Source organism: Hippoglossus stenolepis, chromosome 14, assembly GCF_022539355.2.
Source record: "Hippoglossus stenolepis isolate QCI-W04-F060 chromosome 14, HSTE1.2, whole genome shotgun sequence".
In the NCBI taxonomy this organism is placed as follows: Eukaryota; Metazoa; Chordata; class Actinopteri; order Pleuronectiformes; family Pleuronectidae; genus Hippoglossus; species Hippoglossus stenolepis.
Window position 1 is genome coordinate 567,034 of NC_061496.1, and position 25,352 is coordinate 592,385.

Below are 25,352 nucleotides of genomic sequence, written 5' to 3' on the forward strand. Positions count from 1 at the left end.
ACTCTTGTTGACTGAGTAGATGTCGTAGTTTTAGCCTCAGTGACATGTTGTGTTCGTGAGCTTCTATTAAAACCTAGTGTTTGTACAGAGTTGGTTTTAAAAGGATCATCACTGAGACACGTTCAGTGTTTGATTCCAACATAACAGATTCAAACTTCTCATCTGATGTGAAACCACACGTTCTACCTCTTTTTCTACAGGGGCTTCCAAAAGAGGAAACAAACCAACGGTGGCTCCGACACTTCAACCTGCACAGCAAAGCTTAGAGGAGTCATGTGACTGATGAGAACCAATCAGGAAGAGAACGTCTGCGTCATCGTTTACTAAAGTCTCAGTTTCTGTTCAGACTAAAACTCAAACCTAGAGTTTTCAAACTGACACGAGACCAGTTTACACAAGTCTCTGATTCAGAGGCTGGAAAAATCCACCAGGTGTAACCATAGCAACAGTGATGAGTTTTAAAACAGGGCGGAGCTTTACACTAAAGTAAGGTTTAGTGTCAGGCGGCTGTTGTCATGGTGATCGCTGTGTTTGTTGTTCTGTCTCTGCCACCGTACAAACATGTTGGTCCCTTTAAAGAGGAAGTGAACACACAAACCTTTTGACCTCTGACCTCTGACCTGAGGCTGAGGGGCTCTGATTGGTCGAGGAGCTCTGACAGATGTGTGTGTTCCACAGGTGAGAAACTCTGACGAATCTTTACTCTTCTGTACAAACATGAATATTTTACTTCTATTAATCTGCCTGTGGGGGGCGTGGTTGAGGTTGGGGTGGGCGGGGTCTAGCCTGTAAACGTATAGTCTTGTGTTTGATGAGTAAACCTGTAGCTCTTTTATTTTGAAGGATGAAACCTGTAGCTCTTTTATTTTGAAGGATGACCTATAAACTGGTGTTGCATGTATTATTTCATTTTGTTGATCCAATCAGATTAAAGCAGGTTGAACTGATCTGAGTTCAGTTTCACTTCATCTCATCCACCAGGGTTAGCTCAACATCCAACCACATCCAACCAAACATCCAACATCCAACCAAACACATCCAACCTCCAACCGAAACACATCCAAAATCCAACATCCAACCAAACATCCAACATCCAATCAAACATCCAACATCCAACATCCAACCACATCCAACCAAACATCCAACATCCAACCAAACATCCAACATCCAATCAAACATCCAACATCCAACCACATCCAACCAAACATCCAACCAAACATCCAACATCCAATCAAACATCCAACATCCAACCACATCCAACCAAACATCCAACATCCAACCGAAACACATCCAACATCCAATCAAACATCCAACATCCAATCAAACATCAAACATCAAACATCCAACATCCAACATCCAACATCCAACCACATCCAACCATCAACATCCAACCAAACATCCAACATCCAACCAAACGTCCAACATCCAACCAAACCCAACAAACATCCAACCAAACATCCAACCAAACGTCCAACCTCCAACCGAAACACATCCAAACATCCAACATCCAACCAAACATCCAACATCCAACCGAACACATCCAACATCCAATCAAACATCCAACATCCAATCAAACATCCAACATCCAACCAAACATCCAACATCCAACCGAAACACATCCAAACATCCAACCAAACATCCAACATCCAACCGAACACATCCAACATCCAATCAAACATCCAACATCCAACCAAACATCCAACATCCAACCAAACATCCAACATCCAACCAAACGTCCAACATCCAACCAAACCCAACAAACATCCAACCAAACGTCCAACATCCAACCAAACACATCCAACATCCAATCCAACATCCAACCACATCCAACCAAACATCCAACATCCAACCAAACATCCAACATCCAACCAAACATCCAACATCCAACCAAACCCAACAAACATCCAACCAAACATCCAACCAAACGTCCAACATCCAACCAAACACATCCAACATCCAATCAAACATCCAACATCCACCCAAAAATCCAACATCCAACCAAACGTCCACCATCCAACCAATTGTGAAGCATCCAACCAAACACATCCAACCATACATCCAACATCCAACCATTTCCAACATCCAACCAAATATAAAACATCCAACCAAACATAAAACATCCAACCAAACATAAAACATCCAGTCAAACATCCAACCACATCCAGCCACAAATCCAACCAAATGTAAAGCATCCAACCAAATACATCCAACCATACATCCAACCATACATCCAACCATACATCCAACATCCAACCACTTCCAACATCCAACCAAACATAAAACATCCAACCAAAGATCAAACATCCAACCACTAAAGTTCACTTCACTCAAGTGAACTTTAGTTTATTCCTGTTTCAGTCAAAAGTTTGTAATTATTCACTTTAAATGAGTTAAAACAAATGGAGAAAAAACACTAATGTGAAGTATAAACTTTGTACAGTGTATCGTACTCTCCACAGCTGATTTTATTAATATAATAAATAACATAATATATTTCAGGATCCTGTGTATATTTACTCTCACAGGTGATCTCGTCCAACCAATAGGAACACAACCCTCAGAGGACATCGTTCTGATCAATGTTTATTAAAAACATCACAAGTTTATACATTGGACTCAGTAATGAGTCAGTAGGGGGCGCCATCATGAAACCTAATATTTAAATTATACCAGACTGTCTGATCCATGTCGGTCATGTGGACACAGTCTCCGTCTGTAAACCCGTCCCTCCTGGACCGTCCCACAACAAAACACAGACCCGCTCCTCCAGTCGGCTGCCAGCACCTCCCACACTGAGGTGGCACGGTAGGCTCCGCCCTCCTCCTCTGACAGAGACGTGCTAGCTGATGTCACCACGGTGTCGTCGACCCACCACAGGACGTCCTGCAGAGGTGATGTCAGTCCAGAGACAAGACAGATCAGTAGGTGGCGTCCTGCATACTGAGACGGCGAGAAACTGAAGATCTGAATGGAAGGAGCTGAGGACGAAGACGAGATCAACTCTGAGAGAATGTTTGACCCACAGAATGTGGTTCTCAAAACTGAAGCTAAATCATCTCTATCGCCCCCTGGTGTCTGGCTGCAGTAAAGGTAATAAACATCAAATGTTAGCAGATGGGACATGAACCAAACTAAAGAATCAAAGTAGACGTTAAATAAATGTTTAAAGATGTTTCTGTCATTTCAGCTCGTTCTTATCTCTCTGATGTTTGTTCAAGTGTTTCTGATCAGTTTGGTTTGAATCAGTTCTTTGAGGATATAAAAACAGACGTCATGATCGACAGCTGAGACTGACTCGGGATTGGTCGAGGGTGTGTATGGGCGGGACCTCGATACCACAGCTCCACCCCACGATCAATGCTGAACAGACTCTGGCTGTAAATGATGTCATCACCACAAGATGGCAGCTTTCGTATCTATAGATAGATAGTGATGTGTTTCAGACAAAGCTTTAGAAAACGAATCAAACCTGCAGTGATGTGATGATGATGATGATGATGATGATCTTCCTCACAGTCACATGTTTGTTCATTAGAAAGAACCGACAGCTGAGTTCCTCCACTGAAGAACACAGAGACAGAGCATCACACACAGAACCACACACACACACACAGAAACAAAGGCACACACACACATAGAGAACCACATACACAGAAAACCACACACACACACACACACACACACACACACACACACACACACACAGAACCACACACACATAGAGAACCACACACACAGAAACACACACACACACACACACACACACACACACACACACACACACAGAACCACACACACACAGAAACAAAGGCACACACTGTTGTGTCTCACCTCAGGATGATGATGATGAAGATGAAGGTCAGCGTCGAGTTCATCCTGATGAAACTGAAAATGAAAACATTTATTCAAATGATGATGATAATGACAATGACGTCATCACGGTGATGTTAAAAATATCTTATTCATAAACAATTTAATTTGTTGTTGAATCCAGTTAAATTCAGACATTTATTTTAGAATAATTTTTTTTATACAGTTTTAACAAATCTATAAATTGACCAGATCTGAGATGGTTTTAGAATGGCGCCCTCTAGTGTTTGATTAATCCATCAGCATGAAATCTTGGCGTTATTATTCTGTCAAAGATTAAATAAAACCACCATGTTTACACTCTTTTTATTTTTAATATAAATACAGTCACTTGTATGGATGATTTTATCTCATTTAAATTCAGTTTTTCTATCTAAATTATATCTTTTTAAGAAATCATCTTATTCTTTAACCTTCATTATAATTTGTATTATATTTGTTTTGATGTGTATTTCTACCTTGAATAAAACTGATGGTGATTTCATCCTAAATAAAAATCTTCACAATGATGAATCACGTTTTATTCTTTAAAAGACAATATATTGTTGTTCCATCTTCATTTAAAGTCTTGATTATATTTACTGTATTTAAATGAATTTATATATTCAAGGTTTCATCATCAGTTGTTTTTACTTTAAATAAATAAATGTAATAGATTTTACCTGCTCAGTGAGTTTGTCTCTTCAGCATCAGTCAGTTTTTAATGTGGGACAGAAACGGATCCTCCTGTGGATTGACTGAGTCTGAGAAAAACAGAAAAACAGGAAACTGATTCAACTGCTGGAACCAGACACATTCCACTGAGTGATACACAACTACACAACAAGACACAACAACACGCAGCTACACACTAACACAACAAGAACACAACACAGTGTCAGTTTGTCTGTTGTTGAGTTTGAGTCCAGTGTTCTCTCTCTTGTATCTCTGAGTCTGGAGCTGTTTGTTCGACAGAGGCTGTTCACACGGGTTTATACTGATGAACAGTATTAATACAGTTTGTTGAAAACTAAAATATAAACATGTGAAATAAAAGATTGTTTAAAGAATCACCAGATTTTTGATTCAATTTACTAATAAAATCATAAATTCCTCTTTCTGTTGATATTTTCCTGTAAACTCAACATCACCTGAATCGATCAGTGCAGAAAAATAACCAATAATCAATAATATCAAGTTCAGTTTGTTTGTCTCAGCACAGACTGATGACAGGAAGTTTTAATTTGAAGGAGCTTGTCTGTCAACTGGTGAGTTTAGATGAGACGAGGATCAGACACATGGGGACGGACGCCATCATCATCATCATCATCATCATCAATCTATAATGAAGTTTTATATTTTAAGTGATCTGAGCTGCAGTGTGTGACCTGTCAGCAGGGGGCGCTGTGATGCAGCTGAACCACTGCTCTGAGGTCAGTGTTGTCAGGACTAGATGTCAGGACTCTCCGGTCTGAAGACGAGCATCGTCCGGTCTGTGGATAACAATCAAAGCCCCGTTGGAACAAATGAGTGGATTCAGAAGGTGAAACGCTGGAGTGCTTTTACTTTGAAACGGGTTTGGGAAGTGATGTAAATACATTTGTGTCATAAACAGATAAACATTGTGGTTCACAGCAGAATAAACAGAGAAAATGATCTTTCAACTGAGTTTTAATGTTTATCTGATGAATTTATGTCACAAACAAATGGTTGCAACACTTTCTGTATGCCTTTTCAAAATAAAAGCACTCGAGCGTTTCTGTTGATGGAATTCATTCCCTTGTTTCAAAAGGTTTTTTATTGTGAAATATTTGCTGGAGCGAAAGATGCTCAGCTTCATACTGTGTAGTACTGATATTTATCTGAGTAGAAGGGACTTATTTCATACAAGGCAATAATCATATTTGTGGCCATATTCAAATCAAAGCCTATATGTAAAACATTGTGCTGCAGTAGCAGCTCCTCTGCAGAACATGATGTGGAACTGAGAAGCTACATATTGTCCATTGTAAATATGAATTGTTATTAATTTGAATATTGTGCATTGAATAGAAAAAGTTGCACAACTGCCTCTCTTTGTGTATATTTATTTCTTGTACATTCAGCCTTTAACACAAATTGAAAAATATAATAAATATGACCCTAAGTGGGTTTTTTGGAAGATATCAGGGTTTTAGATCTCAGCTTACGTTTGGAATTAAAAAGTGATCTTGGGCTCCAAAAGGTTGGTGACCACTGCTCTAAACTCTATCACTAACTCCAATTTAAACCTAAACTCTATTTAACTTAAACCTAAACTCTATTTAACTTAAACCTAAACTCTAACCCTCAAACAGTCCTTTGAAGAAGTGAGGACCAGACAAAATGTCCTCACAAAGGTATTGAAGTGTCTTCATAACACACACACACAATGTTATAATTTCTCTCTTGTCCTCTCAACACTAACATGAGGAGACGGGGGAGGAGACGGGGGAGGAGACGGGGAGGAGACGGGGAGGTGGAGCAGGGGGTGTGGCTGAGGGAGCCTCTCCCTCCTGAACTCAACTGAAGGGAAAGTCCAGCTCACTCCATCCTGAGAGTTTGAGAGCAGCAGCTCGTCTTCATCGTCTTCATCGTCTTCATCGTCTTCATCGTCCTCCTCCCTCTCAGCTCTCCCCCTCATGGCGGCCCCCTCCAAGTCCTCCCAGAAGGCCAAGAATGTGGCCATCGCCCTGCTGGCGCTGTGGTCCATCGTCTCCCTTGTCGTCATCGTGGTGTGGGCGACGTCTCCGGACCTGAAGAGCTCGGCTCAGTGTCGGGTCGAGCTGCAGGACACCAGGGAGAAGCTGGAGGGCGCCAAGGTGGTGTGGGGGAAGGACCGGGTGGCGCTGGAGGAGAAGGTGGAGGAGGAGAGGGAGCAGCAGGCTCGCCTCACGGCCGACAACCGGCTGCTGCTGGGACGCCTGGACGCCACCAACGCCTCGCTGGAAGAGTGTCGGCAGGAGAACGTGAGTCACACACACACTGTAAAAAACACAGATGTTTTAACATGTTTGAGTCAGATTTACTTTTATTTTTAAAGTGAGTTTTCCCACAGAAGAGTCAGAAAAATAAATCAAATGTGAATCAACAGTTTGTTTTCCTGTGTCGTTGTCAAAGGTCCCTGAGGCCACATTCTACTTTTAAAACGCATGACTGTTGCCATGGTTACGGCTGTGTAAACGCTGTTGGTCTCTTTTCCCTTCTAGTTTCGTTTGTCTTTTCTTTGACTTTTTATTTTTCTACACTTTAAAATAGTTTCTACACTCGATACTTTTGTTCTATTTGAGGTGAAACATCAGTTTTATTTTTAATTTGCATCATCGAGCGTCACCTTCCCGACAGGAAGACAGACTTCAACCTAAATGGACACAAACACAGAGATGACGATTCTTTAGTGTGAATCTTTCAGAGCAGATCAAAGAGGAGCATCTCTCTGTGATGAAGAGAAACAAGATGGAGGAAAGAGAAGAATCAACATCTCTGATGATGAAGCAACAAAACATTTCTGTGGTTTCAGTGAAATCATCTTTAAACTATATAGATGTCTCAGATACAGTCGATAGAAATGACTTCAGAGGGAAAGGTTTTACTGATACTGCAGTAAAGAGGTTGAATCAGTACTTTTACTTGAACACAAGTATCTGTACCTCAACTGGAGTAAAGGATGTGTGGACTTTTACCTCCTCTGTTTTTTACAGTGTAACATTAAACTGGAACTAGAAACCAGAGTAGCTCCGCCCTCCTTGCCAAAACCGCCAGTTTAACACAACCTCAGGAAAACGAGTCACGTGACAGAAACATCACGTTTCCTCGTCACACTGATGATCTGGATCTGGATCAGTTCAGTTTCTGTTCTCACATGAACTCGTTTGACCTCCTCCCTCGTTCGACCTCCTCCCTCGTTCTCCTTCTCTCTGCAGCCGTTTAGTTTCCAGCTTCATATTCTCAGAGTTGGAAAAAGTGAGTGTTTGCTCTCCCTCCTCCTCGGCCCCACCCCTCTTTCCTTCCCTCCCTCCTTATTTTTTCCTCCCTCTCTGGCGTTTCCTCCTCCTCCTCAGGAGGGAAACTCTCACATCATGCCTGTGGATTGTGGACGATCTCGAACGTTACTTTTATTTATAGAAGCAGAAAGTGTGTGAATGTTGGAGACGTTTCTTTTTGCAGCTCACAGACGACCGTTAAATACCCAGAATTCCCTGTGTGAGAGCAGGTCATCGAATGTGATGCTGAAAAGTCTTAAAAAGAATCAGGTAGTTAAAGGAAACATGTTCAATTTATAAAAGTTCTGCAAAGTTAAAAAGCCCAAAGTTGTGATTTCACATGACGACACCAGGAGCCCTTGTCTGCTGGTCGGACACGCCCCCTGACAAATCCAGGTGAGGAGAGAGGCCGACATTTCCTATGTGCATTGGAAGCTGTCGACCAATCACAACAGAGTGAATCAATCTGATTGTCTCAGGTGCTGGATCTCAAGTCTCCACAAAAACGTTGTCCTACGTATCAGAGACAGAGTCAGACATCTGCAGTCTGTCTGTCTGCAAGGACGCTAAAACTTTATGGATGTTGTGATGTGGCAGGATTTCTCACGGCGCTGCTGATAGAGCACAAAAGAAGAGGAGCCGCACACGTAGAAGACGAAGACGTCCACTTGGAAACACGAGGAGGTTCCAGAGCTTCTGGTGATGAGGGCCGACGCCGGTGTGGATGAGCTGTAAACAACAACACTGATCTTTCCACAGCAGAGTTTATACGTCATGTCCGGCCCCCTGCTGCTCTACAGGCTCCGCCCCTGCTGCTCTACAGGCTCCGCCCCTCGCCTGGATGTTCCCACATGTTCCTGTTTGAACGAGTCGGACCCGACAACCTGCTGCTGCTGCTTCACAAACACTCACTACACAACATGTCAGGACAACATTTTACAGAGTTCATGTCTGAAAAGGAGTTTTACTGAGTGAACAGCTGTTGTGGTGATAACTGAAGAGCGTCCACCCCCCCACCACCGAGAGTCCTGTGTCGCGGTGGCGGCTCCAGTGTCAGACAGGAAGACGACTGACGGGTCTCACCTACAGGGGGAGATGCAGAAAAGCAGCCCAGTGCATTGTGGGAGACTCCACCTGCAGGTCACCTGATGTCACACGTTACACCGCTGCATGCTGGGAAGACCGTCCAGCTTTTAAAACGTGTTGTTGTAGAAGCTACGACGGAGACGTCTCCATGGTGACGACACACCTCAACTGTGAAACTTCTGAAGCACGTGTGATATTTACAGCTGATGTGTGACACACGTTACTTTAACTTGAACTTTTTCACTTCAACATGACAAAGCTCCTCAGACTCACATTCTAACTCGTCTCATTTATTGTTTTCCTAAATAAACTTTCCTTCTGGAGAGAAATAAAAATATTAATACCACATGACCAAAAGTATTTGGACAGCTGGCACAGCACACACACACACGCACACACACACACACACACACACACACACACCATGCGACTCGTCAGACAGAATTCACTCCTCTTTTCATCCATCCTGTTTCAGTTTAAACAAGTTAAACAGGAAGTTAAACAGGAAGTTTAAGGTTCAAAACTTGTGTCTGCAGGTTTGAGTCTGAGCCGACTAATGAGACGGAGCATCTACAAACTTCGTCTTGTTCAGTCTGTGTGAAACAGAAACTAATCCACCAAACTGTTCAGAATTCTTCGTGTTTTAACAGTTTCCTGCTGAATATTGGAGATAAACTCTGGTTGTTAATAACTTCAGAGTGTTTTTAACTGATCTCAGTTCAGCTTCAGTCTTCAGCTGCAGCTGGTTGTGACAGTTGAAGCTGACTCTCAGTCAGTTCTTCTCACAGGAGATGGAACCCACAGAGTCACAGAGAACAGACGTTCAGGGAGAGAAGGAGGAAACTTTCTCATGTTCACACTAAACATCAGACTCACTTTAACCAAGCTGCTGCTTTCAGGTCAAAGTTGATTTCATGTTCAGTTCAGTCTGCTTTTTCGTTCTTCATCAACTTCTCATGGTCACAGACACAGTTCCAGAGTTTCTTTAGGATATTGCAGCAGGTTTTCATGAAGTGATGTCAGTATTACTATTATAACAGTAGAAGTACACAGTGTACTGTACGTCAGATATTTGTTGGGACTGTTCCTTTAAGAGCTGCTGATCTAACCAAAGGAATGTTTCTAGAAGTCGATCTGGAGTCGTCCTGTTTTCAATCACCAGCTCAGCTCTGACAGCTGACGCCAGGAGTCCTGGCACAGCCTGGCACGGCCTGGCACGGCTCATCTGAGGGTCAGTCAGAGCAGGGTACTCTTCTAGTTACCGTTACTAAAGTACAAATACTGCATACAGTTGTAGTAATAATAAAGTGTGGTCAGAATGAAGGGGGAACACACCTGAGCAGGTGAACGCTTAGTTTTAGCTCCTGTCTCTTTAAGGCCCAGTCTGCTCTGATTGGTCAGATCGGCCTCTGCTCTTGTTAGGGGGCGTGTCAGCCTCCTGATGTCACGTGACGTCACGATGATGCAATGAGACACGTTCGATAATTGATATTGACTTTCAGATATTGATTTTTTTCTATCAGACTAAACCAGATGCTGATGAAGACTCTGTGCTTGTGTTTGATTGGTGCTGCAGGTCGTCCTGAACAGGAACATCAGCCTCCTGCAGGACGAGGTGGAGCAGCTGCTTCAGACCGAGACCAACCTCACGACTCAGCTCGGCCTGAAGGAAGGTAACGAGAGGAAAACCTCCATCGCTGCCATGAAAGGAGACTTTCTCCACAACCGCATTCTTTACTGCTGCACCCCCCCATCCCCTCCTTCCGTTACCATGACGACTGTGAGTCATAGTAAATAAACACACACGATTGGACGGATTCAAAAAAAGAACAAACAGCAGTGTTGTTCTGTTCGAAAGAGAAAAGGGTCTCTAAATCTAAATCTAAAAAATCTATAACCATCTAAAATCTAAAACCACAAATTAAAAGTTTAAATAAAAACCTCCGTTTCCACATGTGATGGAGGAACGAAGGAAGAAAGGAGCGAAAGATTTAACAGTAAAAAAAGGGAGAAAAGAGAGGGAAGAAGAAATGAAGAAAAAGAAAAAGTCAAAAGGAAGAGAAAGAAAAAAGCAAATGAAAAACATATGAGGGACAGAAATAAGACAAAAATTAGTAATAAAAGAAGAAAAGAAACACGGAAAACAACAAAAAGAAAAGCAGGAATAAACAGTAACATAAAAAAGGAAGAAAAGAAAGAGGGTTAATAAACAAACAATGAAAACTATAATGAAACTTTCCTCAAAGAAAATATGATGGAAAGAAATGAAGAAAGAAACAGGAAGAAAAAATAAGTGACGGAAATAAAAGGAGGGATGATGAAAGAAGGATGGTGAAGGTTTATGAAAAGAGGAGAGGAAAGGGTAAGTCCATTCAAAAACAAAGGAGAGGAGGGATGATGGAGGGAAAGAGAACAGGATTAACAATGGAAGAGAGGGATGAAATGGAAACAAAAGTGAAGAAAGAAGGTGGAGAGAAAGACGAGAGACTGAAGGAGAAACAGGAAGAAAGAAATTAAAGAAAAAAGTTGAAAATAAAGTCAATTTTCTTACAAATGAAAGTTTGAAAGTAAAAAATGTGTCCAGAGAGTTCCCTATGATGATGTCACAGAGCTACGCTAACGCTAACAGCTCAGAGTTCCTGTGAACTTCACACAAGCTAAACTTCGAAGGCGTCACAGACTGAATTCTGTGATTTTAAAATGTCTTTGAACACAGAGAACAATCTGCTGAATTTAGTCTCTTATTAAAAAACCAAATCCTTTTTTCCATTGAAGTCTTTCAGGGAAGATATGAGCTGTTGGTTGGTTTTGTTTTTTTACAGTGTTCGTTGAATTAAGGCTCTTTGTTAAGGAAAATAGGTTTTTTCCGTTTTGATCAAATCGTCCAGCAGCAGCCGGAGCAGCGGCCTGAGGGGAAGTGGGCCGCCGCTTTAATCAAGGTGACTTCCTGCTGCGAACAGTGGGAGGGAAACGATTGGATCCTGTTTGAAGCAGATATGAAAGTTTAGTGTGAACTCGTCTGTCTGCAAACAAAAAACTTTGAAACAGAGGAAATATTCAGCAGAGATTCAACTTAAGGAGAAGTTTGAGACCCGAAGGGAACTTTAGAAACACAGAGGCACTGTTTCTAAACCTGAGGGTTTCTACAAACTGCTCTTCTCTGCAGATAGAAACACAAAATAGAAACAAAGAAGATATTTTAGTTACTTTATCACTAAAACACAGTAACATTTTAAAATCTGTTTGATTTGAGCCGTGAAGCATCAGAGAAACTGATCAGTTTGTTTTTGTGGAAGTTAAATCGTTCTCAGAAGCTGAAGCTCAGCTCTTCACTGGTTCTAATAAAAGTCGACAGTACGATGGTTCTGTGGATTCTGCTTCAGATGCAGAATGTTTTGTTTTTGGTTGAATCTGATCCAGAATCTGATCCAGAATCAGCTCATGAAGCAGCCGAGGAGGAGAAGAGGTTGATGCTGGCAGCTGAGTTCATTCCTCACATATCTCACTGATAACACTGAGTCCTTATAAGTTAAAGCAGCTGCAGCCTGTTCACAGCCTGTTCTGCAGAACAGGCCGTGGTGCCCCAGGGTTCTGCAGAACAGGGCGTGGTGCCCCAGGGTTCTGCAGAACAGGGCGTGGTGCCCCAGGGTTCTGCAGAACAGGGCGTGGTGCCCCAGGGTTCTGCAGGACAGGGCGTGGTGCCCCAGGGTTCTGCAGGACAGGGCGTGGTGCCCCAGGGTTCTGCAGGACAGGGCGTGGTGCCCCAGGGTTCTGCAGGACAGGGCGTGGTGCCCCAGGGTTCTGCAGGGTGCCCCTGCAGCACAAGGTGCTGACCCCCTGTCCTTTGTTACTGTTGCTATGCCAGGATGTAAACAGTGGACAATGTGAGTCACTTCAACTGGAGGATCTGAGTCAGTTCTTCACTGTTAAACAATCTGAAGCTCACTTACAGATGTTTTATCTGCTGTTTCTCAGGTGTCACTTTAATTTAGTGATGAATCGAATCTCAAGGTAGAAACGTTCCTGCAGCAAATTCAAAATAAAAATAAAATCATGATTATCAGTTCAGACGTTTGTAATCACTACCTGTAACCTGCATTGTCTGTAACCTGCAGCTGGGTCCAGATGTTCAGTGGCTGTAACCTGCAGCTGGGTCCAGATGTTCAGTGGCTGTAACCTGCAGCTGGGTCCAGATGTTCAGTATCTCTATTCTGCAGCTGGGTCCAGATGTTCAGTGACTGTAACTTGCAGCTAGGTCCAGATGTTCAGTGGCTGTAACCTGCAGCTGGGTCCAGATGTTCAGTGACTGTATCCTGCAGCTAGGTCCAGATGTTCAGTGGCTGTAACCTGCAGCTGGGTCCAGATGTTCAGTATCTCTATTCTGCAGCTGGGTCCAGATGTTCAGTGACTGTAACCTGCAGCTGGGTCCAGATGTTCAGTATCTCTATTCTGCAGCTGGGTCCAGATGTTCAGTGACTGTAACCTGCAGCTAGGTCCAGATGTTCAGTGGCTGTAACCTGCAGCTGGGTCCAGATGTTCAGTATCTCTATCCTGCAGCTGGGTCCAGATGTTGAGGCCTCTGTGTGTTTTTCAGATCACATCGACGCCCTGCAGCAGAACCTGACTCAGACTTCTCATCAGACCGAGTCATGCTTCAGTCTGAAGGACGCCGCTCAGAGTCAGATGGCGGCAGCTCAGATCCAGACCAAAGCCTGCGAGTCCAACCAGCAGTACCTGCAGAAACAGCTGTGAGTGAAGCCACAGCGCCACACGCTGTTTGATCATGGAACAGAGGTTGAGTCAGGTTTATGTTGGGACTCAAAGTGAGAGAGTCAGACTCAGCAGTTTAATTCTTCAGCTCTGTGATTGGACAGTGACTCACAGCTCAGGTGAGGCTGACTCTCTCTCTCTCTCTCTCTCTCTAGTCACAAGTGTAAAGCTGGTGACTCTCAGCCTCCTCAGCAGACGACACCAGAGAAGAACCAGGCCTCCTCTGACAAGAAGTCCGCTGCCCCCCCCCTCGCTGGTATTCCGGCGCTGACGCTGCTCCTCTACTTCGCTCTGCATCTGATAACCTGTGAGTGTCACAACAGTCTGATAATCACTCACACATGAATCTGAATCACATCAAGATGAAATGAAAACCACAGGAATCCCAGAGAGCTCAAACAAACAGCTGCACCCAAACGCATCATGATGCCTTAAATCTGAGGCGTTTAAAGACGGGATTCACGTCAGGTACATCTGTCAGAGTCACAATGCATTCTGGGAAATTCAGTAAGTTCAGTAAACAAAGGAACAGATGATTGATGCAGACGCTTCATTAAAACACGATCTCACTGTAACTGAGTTGTATTAAACTGTGTGTGTGTGCGTGTCTGTGTGTGTGTGTGTCTGTGTGTGTCTGTGTGCGTGTGTGTGTGTTTTCAGGAGCTCTGCGTTTCTGAGTCTGAGAGTACTGTGGTCCAGGAAAAAAGGGGGCGGAGCCTGGACAAACCTAATGACTGCTGTACAAACTTCCTGTCTACACAACAAACAGATTGCTATGGAAACGCTGACATCACGCTGATTGGACACAAACTTTGCTTTAAGTGGAAAAGCTGAGACGTTCACTGACCGTTAATGAATTATTAACGTTTCAGAGATCACGATTTCCACATCCCACTGCTGTTTTCTATTTCCTGCTGCTGGTTTCCACTTCCTGCTGCTGTTTTCCACGTCCCGCTGCTGTTTTCTACTTCCTGCTGCTGGTTTCTACTTCCTGCTGCTGGTTTGCACTTCCTGCTGCTGGTATACACTTCCTGCTGCTGGTTTCTACTTCCTGCTGCTGGTTTCCACTTCTGGTGCAGGTTTCCACTTCTTGCAGCTGGCTTCCACTTCCTGCTGCTGGTTTCCACTTCCTGGTTCAGGTTTCCACTTCTTGCAGCTGGTTTCCACTTCTTGCAGCTGGTTTCTACTTCCTGCTGCTGGTTTCTACTTCCTGCTGGCTTCTTCTGCTTTAGTCTGTTCAGTCCTGCATCAGTTTTTAAACAACTTCAGATCCTTACTGTCAATCATCAAGTTCATTCACAATGTTCAGTAACATATCGTCTCCATCCTCGGGTCCTGTGGAGGGAAACTACGAGTCAAGTTTCTTAATTACATTTCGGCAATTAACGCTTGTCATTATTAATCCATCACAGGTGAAGTGTTTTACATATCATTGATATTCTGCCTGTCAGTGCCACTTAAACGATGACGCCCACGTTCTCTTCCTGATTGGTTCTCATCAGTCACATGACTCGACGACCAGCGGTGAACACAAAGCGTCGCTAACACTTCCTGTCAGTAACAGTTCCACCTCGTCGTCCCTGCTCTGACTCTTCACCTTCACTGCTCCTCCTTCAGGAGTTTCTGTTACTAAGCAACCAACTGCAGAGGAGACCATCTACTTCCTGTTTACATCACATGACCAATGAATGGTCATATGACATGTGTTTCCAGAGCTCTGAACTAAGAAGCAGGATTTGTTGTTATCAAGTTAACTTCAGGTTTAATTCATAGTTTTCAGTTCTATGAAGCTCGTTCACTTGTTGTCAGGGTAAATCACCACGGTAACTTACGCTGAGCAGCTAAACTGCTCCAGGTTAAGTTGGAGATAAGAGATCAAACAGTATGAAGCTCCGCCCACTGACCAATCCCTTCCTTTGAACCATGACATCATGTTCTTAGAGGATCTGTGGAGCTCCTCTGATGAGCTTCTGAAAGATCTAGATTCTCCTCAGAGGATGAACCTCTGTCAGCTGCTGGAGCCCAACAGAACCAGCCTGACCCGTAAAGTGCTCCCAGTACCACAGACTGCATCTGCTCCACTTACTGATACTGATGTACTGGGACTGTTAGCGGAGGAGAACCTCACATACTTTAATACTTTAAATAGCTTCATCCTGTGAAATAAATATTTATTTGGGGACAGATAGTTTACAGATGTACCCCAATGGGTGCAGGCACAGGTGGGCGTGTCTTCCAGCTCTCAGTCAGGCTCCACCCCCGCTCCTCAACATATGGTTACTTCTGGTTTCAGCAAACCAAGATGGCGCTGAACACAATGTCAAACTGAGGCTTCAGAGCAGCAGCTGACAAACCAACAGGTGACGTCACGGTGGGTTGAGACTTGGAACAGAAGATTTTGATTGGCGGCTGTGGGAAGGGTCAGAAGTCAAGAAGAGTCGTGTCCTGATCAGCAGAGATGATCATTTTGACACCTGAGAGCAGAGGTGGCGAATCGATCAATAATCAATAACTATTGATCAGAGTCGACATGAGGATGAATTTAAACAGTTAAGTGACGTATGAGTCGGCTACAGAGCGACGTTGAATCAAACTTGACGTTGCTATGAGGAACTTGTGATGATGACATCTGTGATGAAGTGAATCTAAAACCTGATGGAGGATTTCTAAACATTAAAACCCGGTTCACAGCTGCTGAGTCTGTGGAGACGAACAGGAAGCTGCCGTCACACTCAGCTCTCCTGATCCCGATCGATCGTCAATGACCAGCTGATTCACATCAGAACAATGAGTGTGAAAGGAATTTAGATTTTTCTTTGTTTCTGTTTAACAAATGAAAAACTCGCAGCTTGAAGCTTCGTCACTGCAGCTGAAGAATGACTCCACTTTTAGAAGCTTTTTTATTTTATCTGATGCTGGTTTGGAATATACTTTGTTTGGGGGATTGATGTCATTCATATGAATAAACCTGAGGAGTTTGTTAAAGTTGAGTGTTTTCTTTGCTACATTTCACGAACCTGATACAATTCAACTTTATTTAAACGTTTCTACCTCAAATCATCAGTTTGATGAAAGTGAGTCTGATGTTTAGTGTGAACATGAGAAAGTTTCCTCCTTCTCTCCCTGAACGTCTGTTCTCTGTGACTCTGCTGAGTGGGTTCCATCTCCTGTGAGAAGAACTGACTGAGAGTCAGCTTCAACTGTCACAACCAGCTGCAGCTGAAGAGTGAAGCTGAACTGAGATCAGTTAAAAACACTCTGAAGTTATTAAAAACCAGAGTTTATCTCCAATATTCATTAGGACACTTTGAAAACATGAAGAATTCTGTGTGTGTGTCGTCACTGCAGCAGCAGAACACTTCCACAGTAAAAGAACAAAAACATAAAGACAAGTGGAGTTTTTAAAAACCTGCCTTTATTTTGAAGGAAGTTTGAGTTTGGACTCTACAGACATTTGAGGACATTGAAGTTACAGATGGTTTCTCTGGGACATCCACACAGCTTCCCGATCCTCGAGCCTTTACGCAGCGCACACTGCTCGCCTGCATCACACTGACACACAAACACACACAATCAGTCTCCATCTGTGACAACATTGACATCTAAATCATGTCTGTAGAAACTTTCCACAGAGGGAAGATAAAGATTTGTATTTAAGTTTGTTCCTGTTGAATAAATTGTCATTTCTGACAACGTTTGAATTTGAGTGAACTGAACCTTTAATTTCCTTCACGTGGTCATATAAGAAACAAAAGGTTCTCACTGAAGGAAGCCAGCCGAGTTTCTTCTCCGTCGACGGCAGCTGTTTGCTCTTTAACTTCTCCAGAACTTCCTGTAGAGCTTCAATCTGTGGACCAAACTGAAATTTGATTCTGAAAACAAACATTTCAACAGATTTAAGTCAAAACAAAGTGAGTCTGATTTGATTCAGACTCTTTATCTTCACCTGCTCCTAAAATTATCTACAGATGTTCTTTAATGACTGAGGTGCTGAGAAATAGAGTCCGACCAACAAATCAGTTGGCCAATAATCAGTGTTGCTATGAAAACTTTTATTTTACAGAATATATATATATATATATATATATCAGTACTGTCCCTTAAAAAAATCCATAATGATCAGCTCTGTGGATAAATGTGAGACATTAAGTTCTAACTCACCAGTTCTTTCTCCTCCTGTATCTTGGCGGCGTCATCCTCATGTGGTCGCTCCTCTCTCCGCTCCTCACAGCTCCCTACAAAAACCAGCAGCCAGCAGGAGGCGCTTAGCAGCAGCATCCTGCCGCTGACCATAGTGCTGGTGGACTCGGACCGGGTGGAGGACGCTGAGGGACGTTGGACACGTCAGACCGTCCTCTGGATACTGAGGCAGAGTCAGAATTGAGGGTATATACGTGAGCAGCTCTGTCGTCACTGTGTTTGTTCAGTGTGATGAGACGACTCACCTCAGGTCCGAGGTCAGCAGAACATCTGCTCCTTCAACAGGACGTGACGAACATCTGTGTTTAAAGTTTGTTTCTGCAGCTTCACACAATCACAGGAAGAATATTTTAAACCTTTAAGATGTGAAGTCAGTGATTCTGCATCAATGACTCATCTCATCTGCCTCTAATAATCAATCACCACATCGGTCTCTAATAATCAATCACCACATCTGTCTCTAATAATCAATCACCACATCTGTCTCTAATAATCAATCACCACATCTGTCTCTAATAATCAATCATCACATCTGTCTCTAATAATCAATCACCACATCTGTCTCTAATAATCAATCACCACATCTGTCTCTAATAATCAATCACCACATCTGTCTCTAATAATCAATCACCACATCTGTCTCTAATAATCAATCACCACATCTGTCTCTAATTATCAATCACCACATCGGTCTCTAATAATCAATCACCACATCTGTCTCTAATTATCAATCACCACATCTGTCTCTAATAATCAATCATCACATCTGTCTCTAATAATCAATCACCACATCTGTCTCTAATAATCAATCATCACATCTGTCTCTAATAATCAATCATCACATCTGTCTCTAATAATCAATCACCACATCTGTCTCTAATAATCAATCACCACATCTGTCTCTAATAATCAATCATCACATCTGTCTCTAATAATCAATCACCACATCGGTCTCTAATAATCAATCATCACATCTGTCTCTAATAATCAATCACCACATCTGTCTCTAATAATCAATCACCACATCGGTCTCTAATAATCAATCACCACATCTGTCTCTAATAATCAATCACCACATCTGTCTCTAATAATCAATCACCACATCTGTCTCTAATAATCAATCACCACATCTGTCTCTAATTATCAATCACCACATCTGTCTCTAATAATCAATCACCATGATCTGCTCCAGGAAGCTGCTGAGACCTAAAGTGACAGATTCCTGTTGAAATGTCTAAAAACCAGTTTGATCCTGAGGAGCAGTGACTCTGCAGATTAATTCAGGGGACACGTTTACGTCAAACCACACATTTCATATCCTGCTCATAGTGAGACCTCTGTCTCTGACCAAGTCAACATATCATTTAATATTCAGGTCCACACACACACACACACACTTCTCAGACCTGTGTGCTGATATTTAACATGAAGCTGCTGTATTCAGTGTTTTTACTGGATTGAATCAGCTGCTCTGTTGTATCTGTGAACTTAGAGGCGGGGGGGCCAGACAGGAAGTCTCTCATCCAGCAGGTTTGGAGTCAGATTTGTCTCCTCACCTACCAACAGTAACTCCTCCCTTCTTCTCCATTAGACCTGAGCTCCACTGGACGAGTCATTGAGGCCGATGGTCTGCACCTTCTTCCAGTTCCCTCCCAGACACCTCGGGCCCAGTGGCTTCCCTCGGGCTCACCGCCCTCCTTCACTGGAGGCTGACTGATCACATGATCCTGCCTCAGGTCCCAGGACCTCAACGTGCGACCCCTTCAGGGTCCCCATCAGCAGCTGTGAGGGGGTGTTGTTAATGATGTGCTGAGCTCTGCTGGTCCTCGTTGTTTCTCTTGTACGCTCTTTGCCTCTTCTCAGGTTCAGCAGTGTCCAGCCTCCATCGCCCGACCCGAACCTGCCGTCTCTCTCCAGCAGGATCTGAGCATCTTCGGTCAACCATGGTTTCTGGATGGGATTCACTCGTAGACACTTGTCAACAGTGACAATGTCAGCCCAGTATTTGATGCAGTTGACTCCACCAGGTCCTGGGGTTCAGAAACATCCTCAAAACAATCCTGCAGCTGAAGCAGAGTCTGACTGCAAAAGACGTCCTCACCACAGGATGGCAGCGTTTGTATCGGAGATATTTACGCTTCATCTCTGGAGGAAGTGGAGGCCTGATATTTACAGTCTGTGTTGTTCTTGTACTGATAGAGACCCCTAGTGGCAGAACGTTACATGTTTAAATATCCTCTTTAGAATCTGTCTGTGATCACTGTTAATTCACGGTGACACAAAGATGAAGATGAGAAGCACAAACAGTCTTTCACCCGTTTTTAATAACAAAATAAATCAGAGTTTCCAGCTATTTATCGTCCATCACTGAAACTGAACAGAAACAAAAAACAGCTTCATACACAAACTTCTCTGAACAAAACCGTTCTGCTGATTCAGCGTTTCCATGAAAACAATAAACTAAGAACAAAGAAAATCATCTTTAAAATATACAAAAGAAACAATGTGCACGTAAACTGTGAATAAAGGATGGACGTCCCAGCTGCTTCTTCTCCCATAATGCTCTCTGGCTCTAAAGCAGGAAGTAAAACAAACAAACTAAAATAAACAAATAAACGCTCAATCTTTTGTCACGAGACCAAATAAAATAATAAATATAAAATAAAATAAATAAAACCACAATGTGATATTTATTGTCTGCTCCACATGTATGAAACCAGTAGAGAATATATGAATTACAACCAACTGCAAACTGCTTGGACACATCAAATTATAGACACTTGTTTTTCGGATGTGTAGAATAATGATTCTTAATATGATAAATCAATCAGTGAAAATGACCCGAGCCTGGAGGGATTTATCAACTTGTACAAACGTTAACATCAGAGCTCATCAACAGTCCTGAGGGTTCTCCAAACAGTTTCCACTACAATCACTAAAGCTGTTCTTAACTGACATGCTCCTCAAATGCTCCTGACATGTTCGGTCTGTGAGAACAAATGTCTGAGTCATTTGCTCTGGACGTTTTCCTGCAGCCTCCAGGTGAAATGTTCCCAGAGAGCGAGTGGACGTGTTGACGAGGTTTCTAACACGTGACGGACGTGAAACTGGAAGAACACAAACATCTGACTTATTATTATATTCTTACCTCAGTCTTTGGAGGGCGACCTGAAACGCTGCTGAGCACACACACACACACACACACACACACACACACACTCACACACACACACACACACACACACACACACACACACACACACACACACACACACACACACACACACACACACACACACACACACACACACACACACACACTTCTCCGTCCTAGAGAAACACCGTCCACAAATATCATCACACATGTTCTGCAGTGACCAAACTAAACAGATCCACCACATTTCATTACACTAGAATGACCTCCCTGTGGTTGTTTTTCTCTCTGTGACTCTTGACCTCCAAAATCTTAACTGTTCATCTTTGAGTCCAATGTTTGTACCAAACCTGCAGAAATTCCCTGTAAGTGCTCTTGAGATGCTGTGTTCACCAGAATAAGACGGACAGAGGGACAACCTGAAGTCAAAGTGTCTCTGGTCACTGGGTATCTCCTGTGTGGAGGAATACAAATCTACCTAATTGTGCTAAATAGCATTAGTTTGGTGGGTCACATGACATGGAAACCATTAAATCAGTAGCTAGATCACGTTGAAACAGGAAGTCACTGATGACCCGTAGCCAACCTGAAACCAACTTCACCTGTAATTCAACTTCATTCCACTTGAATAGCAAACTGATTTAAATACTAGTTCTGAAAGGAGTTCTCTCCCGGGTGGAACCGGGAGTTACAGGTACGATTCAAGATTTAAAACTGTATTATCAATAATGCAGAAAGTAATGGGAATTTATCTTTCACTGGTACATGGCACACAACAGAATACAATAAAGATATAAAACGGTCCAAAATACTGTAAAGTAACAGGAATAAAATGAGCTGATTAAGTAAAGTTGGCCTGTGGCAGTAAAAACTTGATATTAAATAGTAAATATTAAATAGTACATATAAATTACTGCTTTAGTTACAGCTACACCACAGTAATTTCTGTTTAATTAGCAGTAAATCAATCATAAGTATAATATTTAGGTTCAAGCATCAGTTTGGTATAACTGATTTAAAATACAAATCTGTATAAAGATATAAAGTTGTGTTTCATGTTCTTTTATTTCCTGTTTAACATTTAAACACGTTTTCAAAACAAACCTGTGAAATGTCTTCTTCCTCAGCTGCAGAGACGGAGCTCACCTGTAGGGGGAGACACTTACAGTTAGCCGCTAATGTTAGCGACCTCCCCTCGGTCAGCTGAGACTAACGGCCAGTAACCATAGTAACGGGTTAGTAACCGGCTCGGTAACTAGCCGCTAGCAGCGCTAACTCGGTTGTTAGCTCGGTTGTTAGCTCGGTTGTTAGCTGTTGATCGGGTTGAGTAACAGAATCAAACCGAACCTGCGCGGCGGCTCCGTCATTAACGAGCTTTTCTGCCATTTTACAACATTTACCCGCCATAACTGCACCTGGTGTGACCTCTTAGCTTCCGGTCCGACCTTTCAAAATAAAGATGTTAACATGAAACCTTTCAAAATATTGGTTTTGTCCTTCAACGTGACGTCAGTAAAACCTCTATATAAATTGTTTATTTTAGATAACTATATATCTAATACTTATGTAGTATATGTATGTATACTTAATATACATTATGTAATTGATATAATTTACATTATATCAGGTAAACATTTGTCTTTCTGTCTTTTTTAAGTCACTTTAGATACAGGCAATAAAAAAGGAGGGGAAAATGTCAGTGTGAAAATATAAATATGTAGATTTCTTTTGTTTCTGCTGTGACCAACACTTTACTAACTTGTTTCACATTTGTTGTTTTATTTGAATCAAATAAATCTGATGGAGACTTAAAGACAAACATGATGTTGATCAACTGACGACTGTTGATGAGTCAAACTGTGGATTCAGAGAAAATGAAGCTGAGGAGAAAGAAAAACATGAGATGGAAACGAAGCTGAGAACAGGAACCAGTGCAGACTGAGGAGGAGGAAACAGCAGGCACACACACACAACACACACACACACACACACACACACACACACACACACACACACACACACACACAGCTGATATGTGTGTATTGTGACCTTAATTAGTGAGTTTAAACAGTTAAACTTCAGTTTAACACATGTTAAACACACTAATCTTTTACTTTAACATCAACATTAAATTCAAAAACCTTTATTTTATTCCTTTAAATTAATCAAAAATGTTCTTTTAATGACCAACCAGATGAAAAGTACCTCAAACCTTTGTAGTAAACTTTTGTTCAAAACTTTAATTTTATTCTTTCAAAAAAATCTTTAAGTTATAACCAGTTAAGACTCAGTTTAACTTAAGAAAATCATTTTACTTAAAAAATCTATTTAATTTTGTATTTCGTTAATTTAGTTTTTTAACATGAACCTTGATTTTACAGCCAATATTTAACACATGTCACAAAGTTAAAATCCCTTAAACTTTGATTGTTTTCTCTGAATTGTCACATTAATCTTACATTTATTTGTTTAAATTACAAAAACGTTAAAACTACTTTATCCTGCAAAGACACACAAACTTAATATTTACACATTCAAAGCTGAAGTTTAAACTTTACATTTGATTTGAAACATCTCAAACTGAATAAAACCTTCTGAAGAATCTGTTTCAGACTAAGTTTCTGTCTCATGACCGTTTTTTATTTGTATTCATTAAAACTCTGATGATCTTGAATCTTTCTTTTGTTCTGAACTTTAACAAATGAACGATCGATGAAACCAATGACGTCATGTGACGGTACTTTCACACATTGATCTGATCAAAACTGCAGATTATCACGTGTCAACAGCAGCAGCTGTGATTGGCTGATCCTGAGCCCTGTGATCAAGCCTCTGATCCTGTCTTTGTTCGTCAGGTTTCTGTCACATTCAACTTTCTCTTCATCTTGAATCTGCTCATGATGAAGAACTTTTCATTCAGTGACTGAGTCAATCACATCCAAGTTGGATTTCTTCTAAATCATGTTTTCTAAATTTAAATTGTGTCAGATTTAAAGTTGTTTCTGTTTTCATCAATTTATGATCAGATTCAACACAAACAGTCAAATTATTCTTCAATTCCAGTCAAAGCTGCAACAACTTAGAAACTTGAATCTGCAGAGACACAGAAACTTGATATTTACACAAATAAAAGCTTTTAAATGTTCATGTTATTGACACATTGTGCGATTAGAGCTGGTTTAACACACACACACACACACACACACACACACACAAAGAAACAATCATCAAATCAATGAATCGATCAGTTCCTTCATTCATCAGTTGGAAGAACAAATAAAACGTGAAGACCATAAACAGATTAATTGAAAAAGTGAAACATTCGTACAAGTAATTTTTTTAAACAAACGACGACGAATTAAAATGAACGTCATAAAATATCAAAAGAGAAAAAAATCTTTCTCCTGTAGGACGTAACCACGACCAGCAGGAGGCGCAACAAGAGCACAAAGAAATCCACCAGCAGCTGAAAGATTTAATTAAGGAAACATTCAATCATTACAATTTTAAACGGTTTAACACTTTGATTAAATATAGTTCTACGGTTTGTTGAAAAATGTTTTCATATTGTTAGATATATTAAATACTTTGTTTAATATTGTTATATAGTTTGTTTAGATATCGTTTTATAGTTTGTTTAAATATAGTTTTATAGTTTAATATTATTTGCACAATTTATTTCAAAATATTATGTTTGACATTTATCCTAAGGTCAAACTGACCCTTAAACTTCTACTTAAGATTTGAGGAAGTGTTTATGTTAAGATAAGGGTCAAATCCTTCAATACAAGTTTAAACAGTTTAGTAGCACTTACATGTCACTAACTTATAGAACTTTGTAGTTTGGCTTTCTTGAAGAAATTGTACTTTCTTGATTCTTGTAGTTCTGGTTTGTTCCTCTTTGGATAAAAGCGTCAGCTAAATGAAATGAAATGTAAAAATCTATGACATCAGTGACTTAAAGTCTTTAACTTTAAGATCAACAAAGTGAAATCTTAAATATTCTTTAATTACTGATTCATTAAATATTTAACTGACCTGTTTCAAAGTAAAATCAATTATTGAGGTACAATTCAGGGATTTAAGGGAAGTAAGATTAAAGTTTGAAAATTAGATCTGGAATATTTAAAGATTATTTTTTAGTATCAAATGAAAGTGAACGTGATTTCATTTAAAGAGTAAATATGTTAAAACCCCTGAAACCACCACAGAGACCCCCCCACACACACACAACACCACACACACACACACACACACACACACACACACACACACACACACACACACACACA

The 25,352-nt window shown here is 41.5% G+C and overlaps 3 protein-coding genes and 1 long non-coding RNA gene across 9 annotated transcripts in view; 2 read left to right on the top strand and 2 right to left on the bottom strand.

Annotated features, from left to right (window-relative positions):
* Positions 1–25,352, top strand: part of LOC118121592 (receptor expression-enhancing protein 6) — a 719,670-nt gene that overhangs the window by 554,168 nt on the left and 140,150 nt on the right. The gene's annotated exons all lie outside the window — the stretch shown is intronic.
* Positions 6,401–16,691, top strand: si:ch211-1a19.3. The gene is made up of 5 exons (XM_035176964.2): positions 6,401–6,836; positions 10,513–10,609; positions 13,531–13,684; positions 13,862–14,013; positions 14,367–16,691. Coding segments are annotated over exons 1-5 (732 nt in total). The 5' UTR covers positions 6,401–6,509; the 3' UTR covers positions 14,369–16,691.
* On the bottom strand, positions 17,102–18,215 carry LOC118121111 (cocaine- and amphetamine-regulated transcript protein). The gene is made up of 3 exons (XM_047342920.1): positions 17,868–18,215; positions 17,470–17,553; positions 17,102–17,258 (listed from the first exon to the last, which is right to left on the bottom strand). Exons 1-3 carry the CDS (start codon positions 17,997–17,999, stop codon positions 17,151–17,153), a joined length of 324 nt encoding a protein of 107 aa, XP_047198876.1. The 5' UTR covers positions 18,000–18,215; the 3' UTR covers positions 17,102–17,150.
* LOC124851114 lies at positions 20,973–22,499 on the bottom strand. The gene is made up of 3 exons (XR_004698276.1): positions 22,408–22,499; positions 22,165–22,206; positions 20,973–21,013 (listed from the first exon to the last, which is right to left on the bottom strand). It is a non-coding gene; the product is annotated as an uncharacterized LOC124851114 (long non-coding RNA).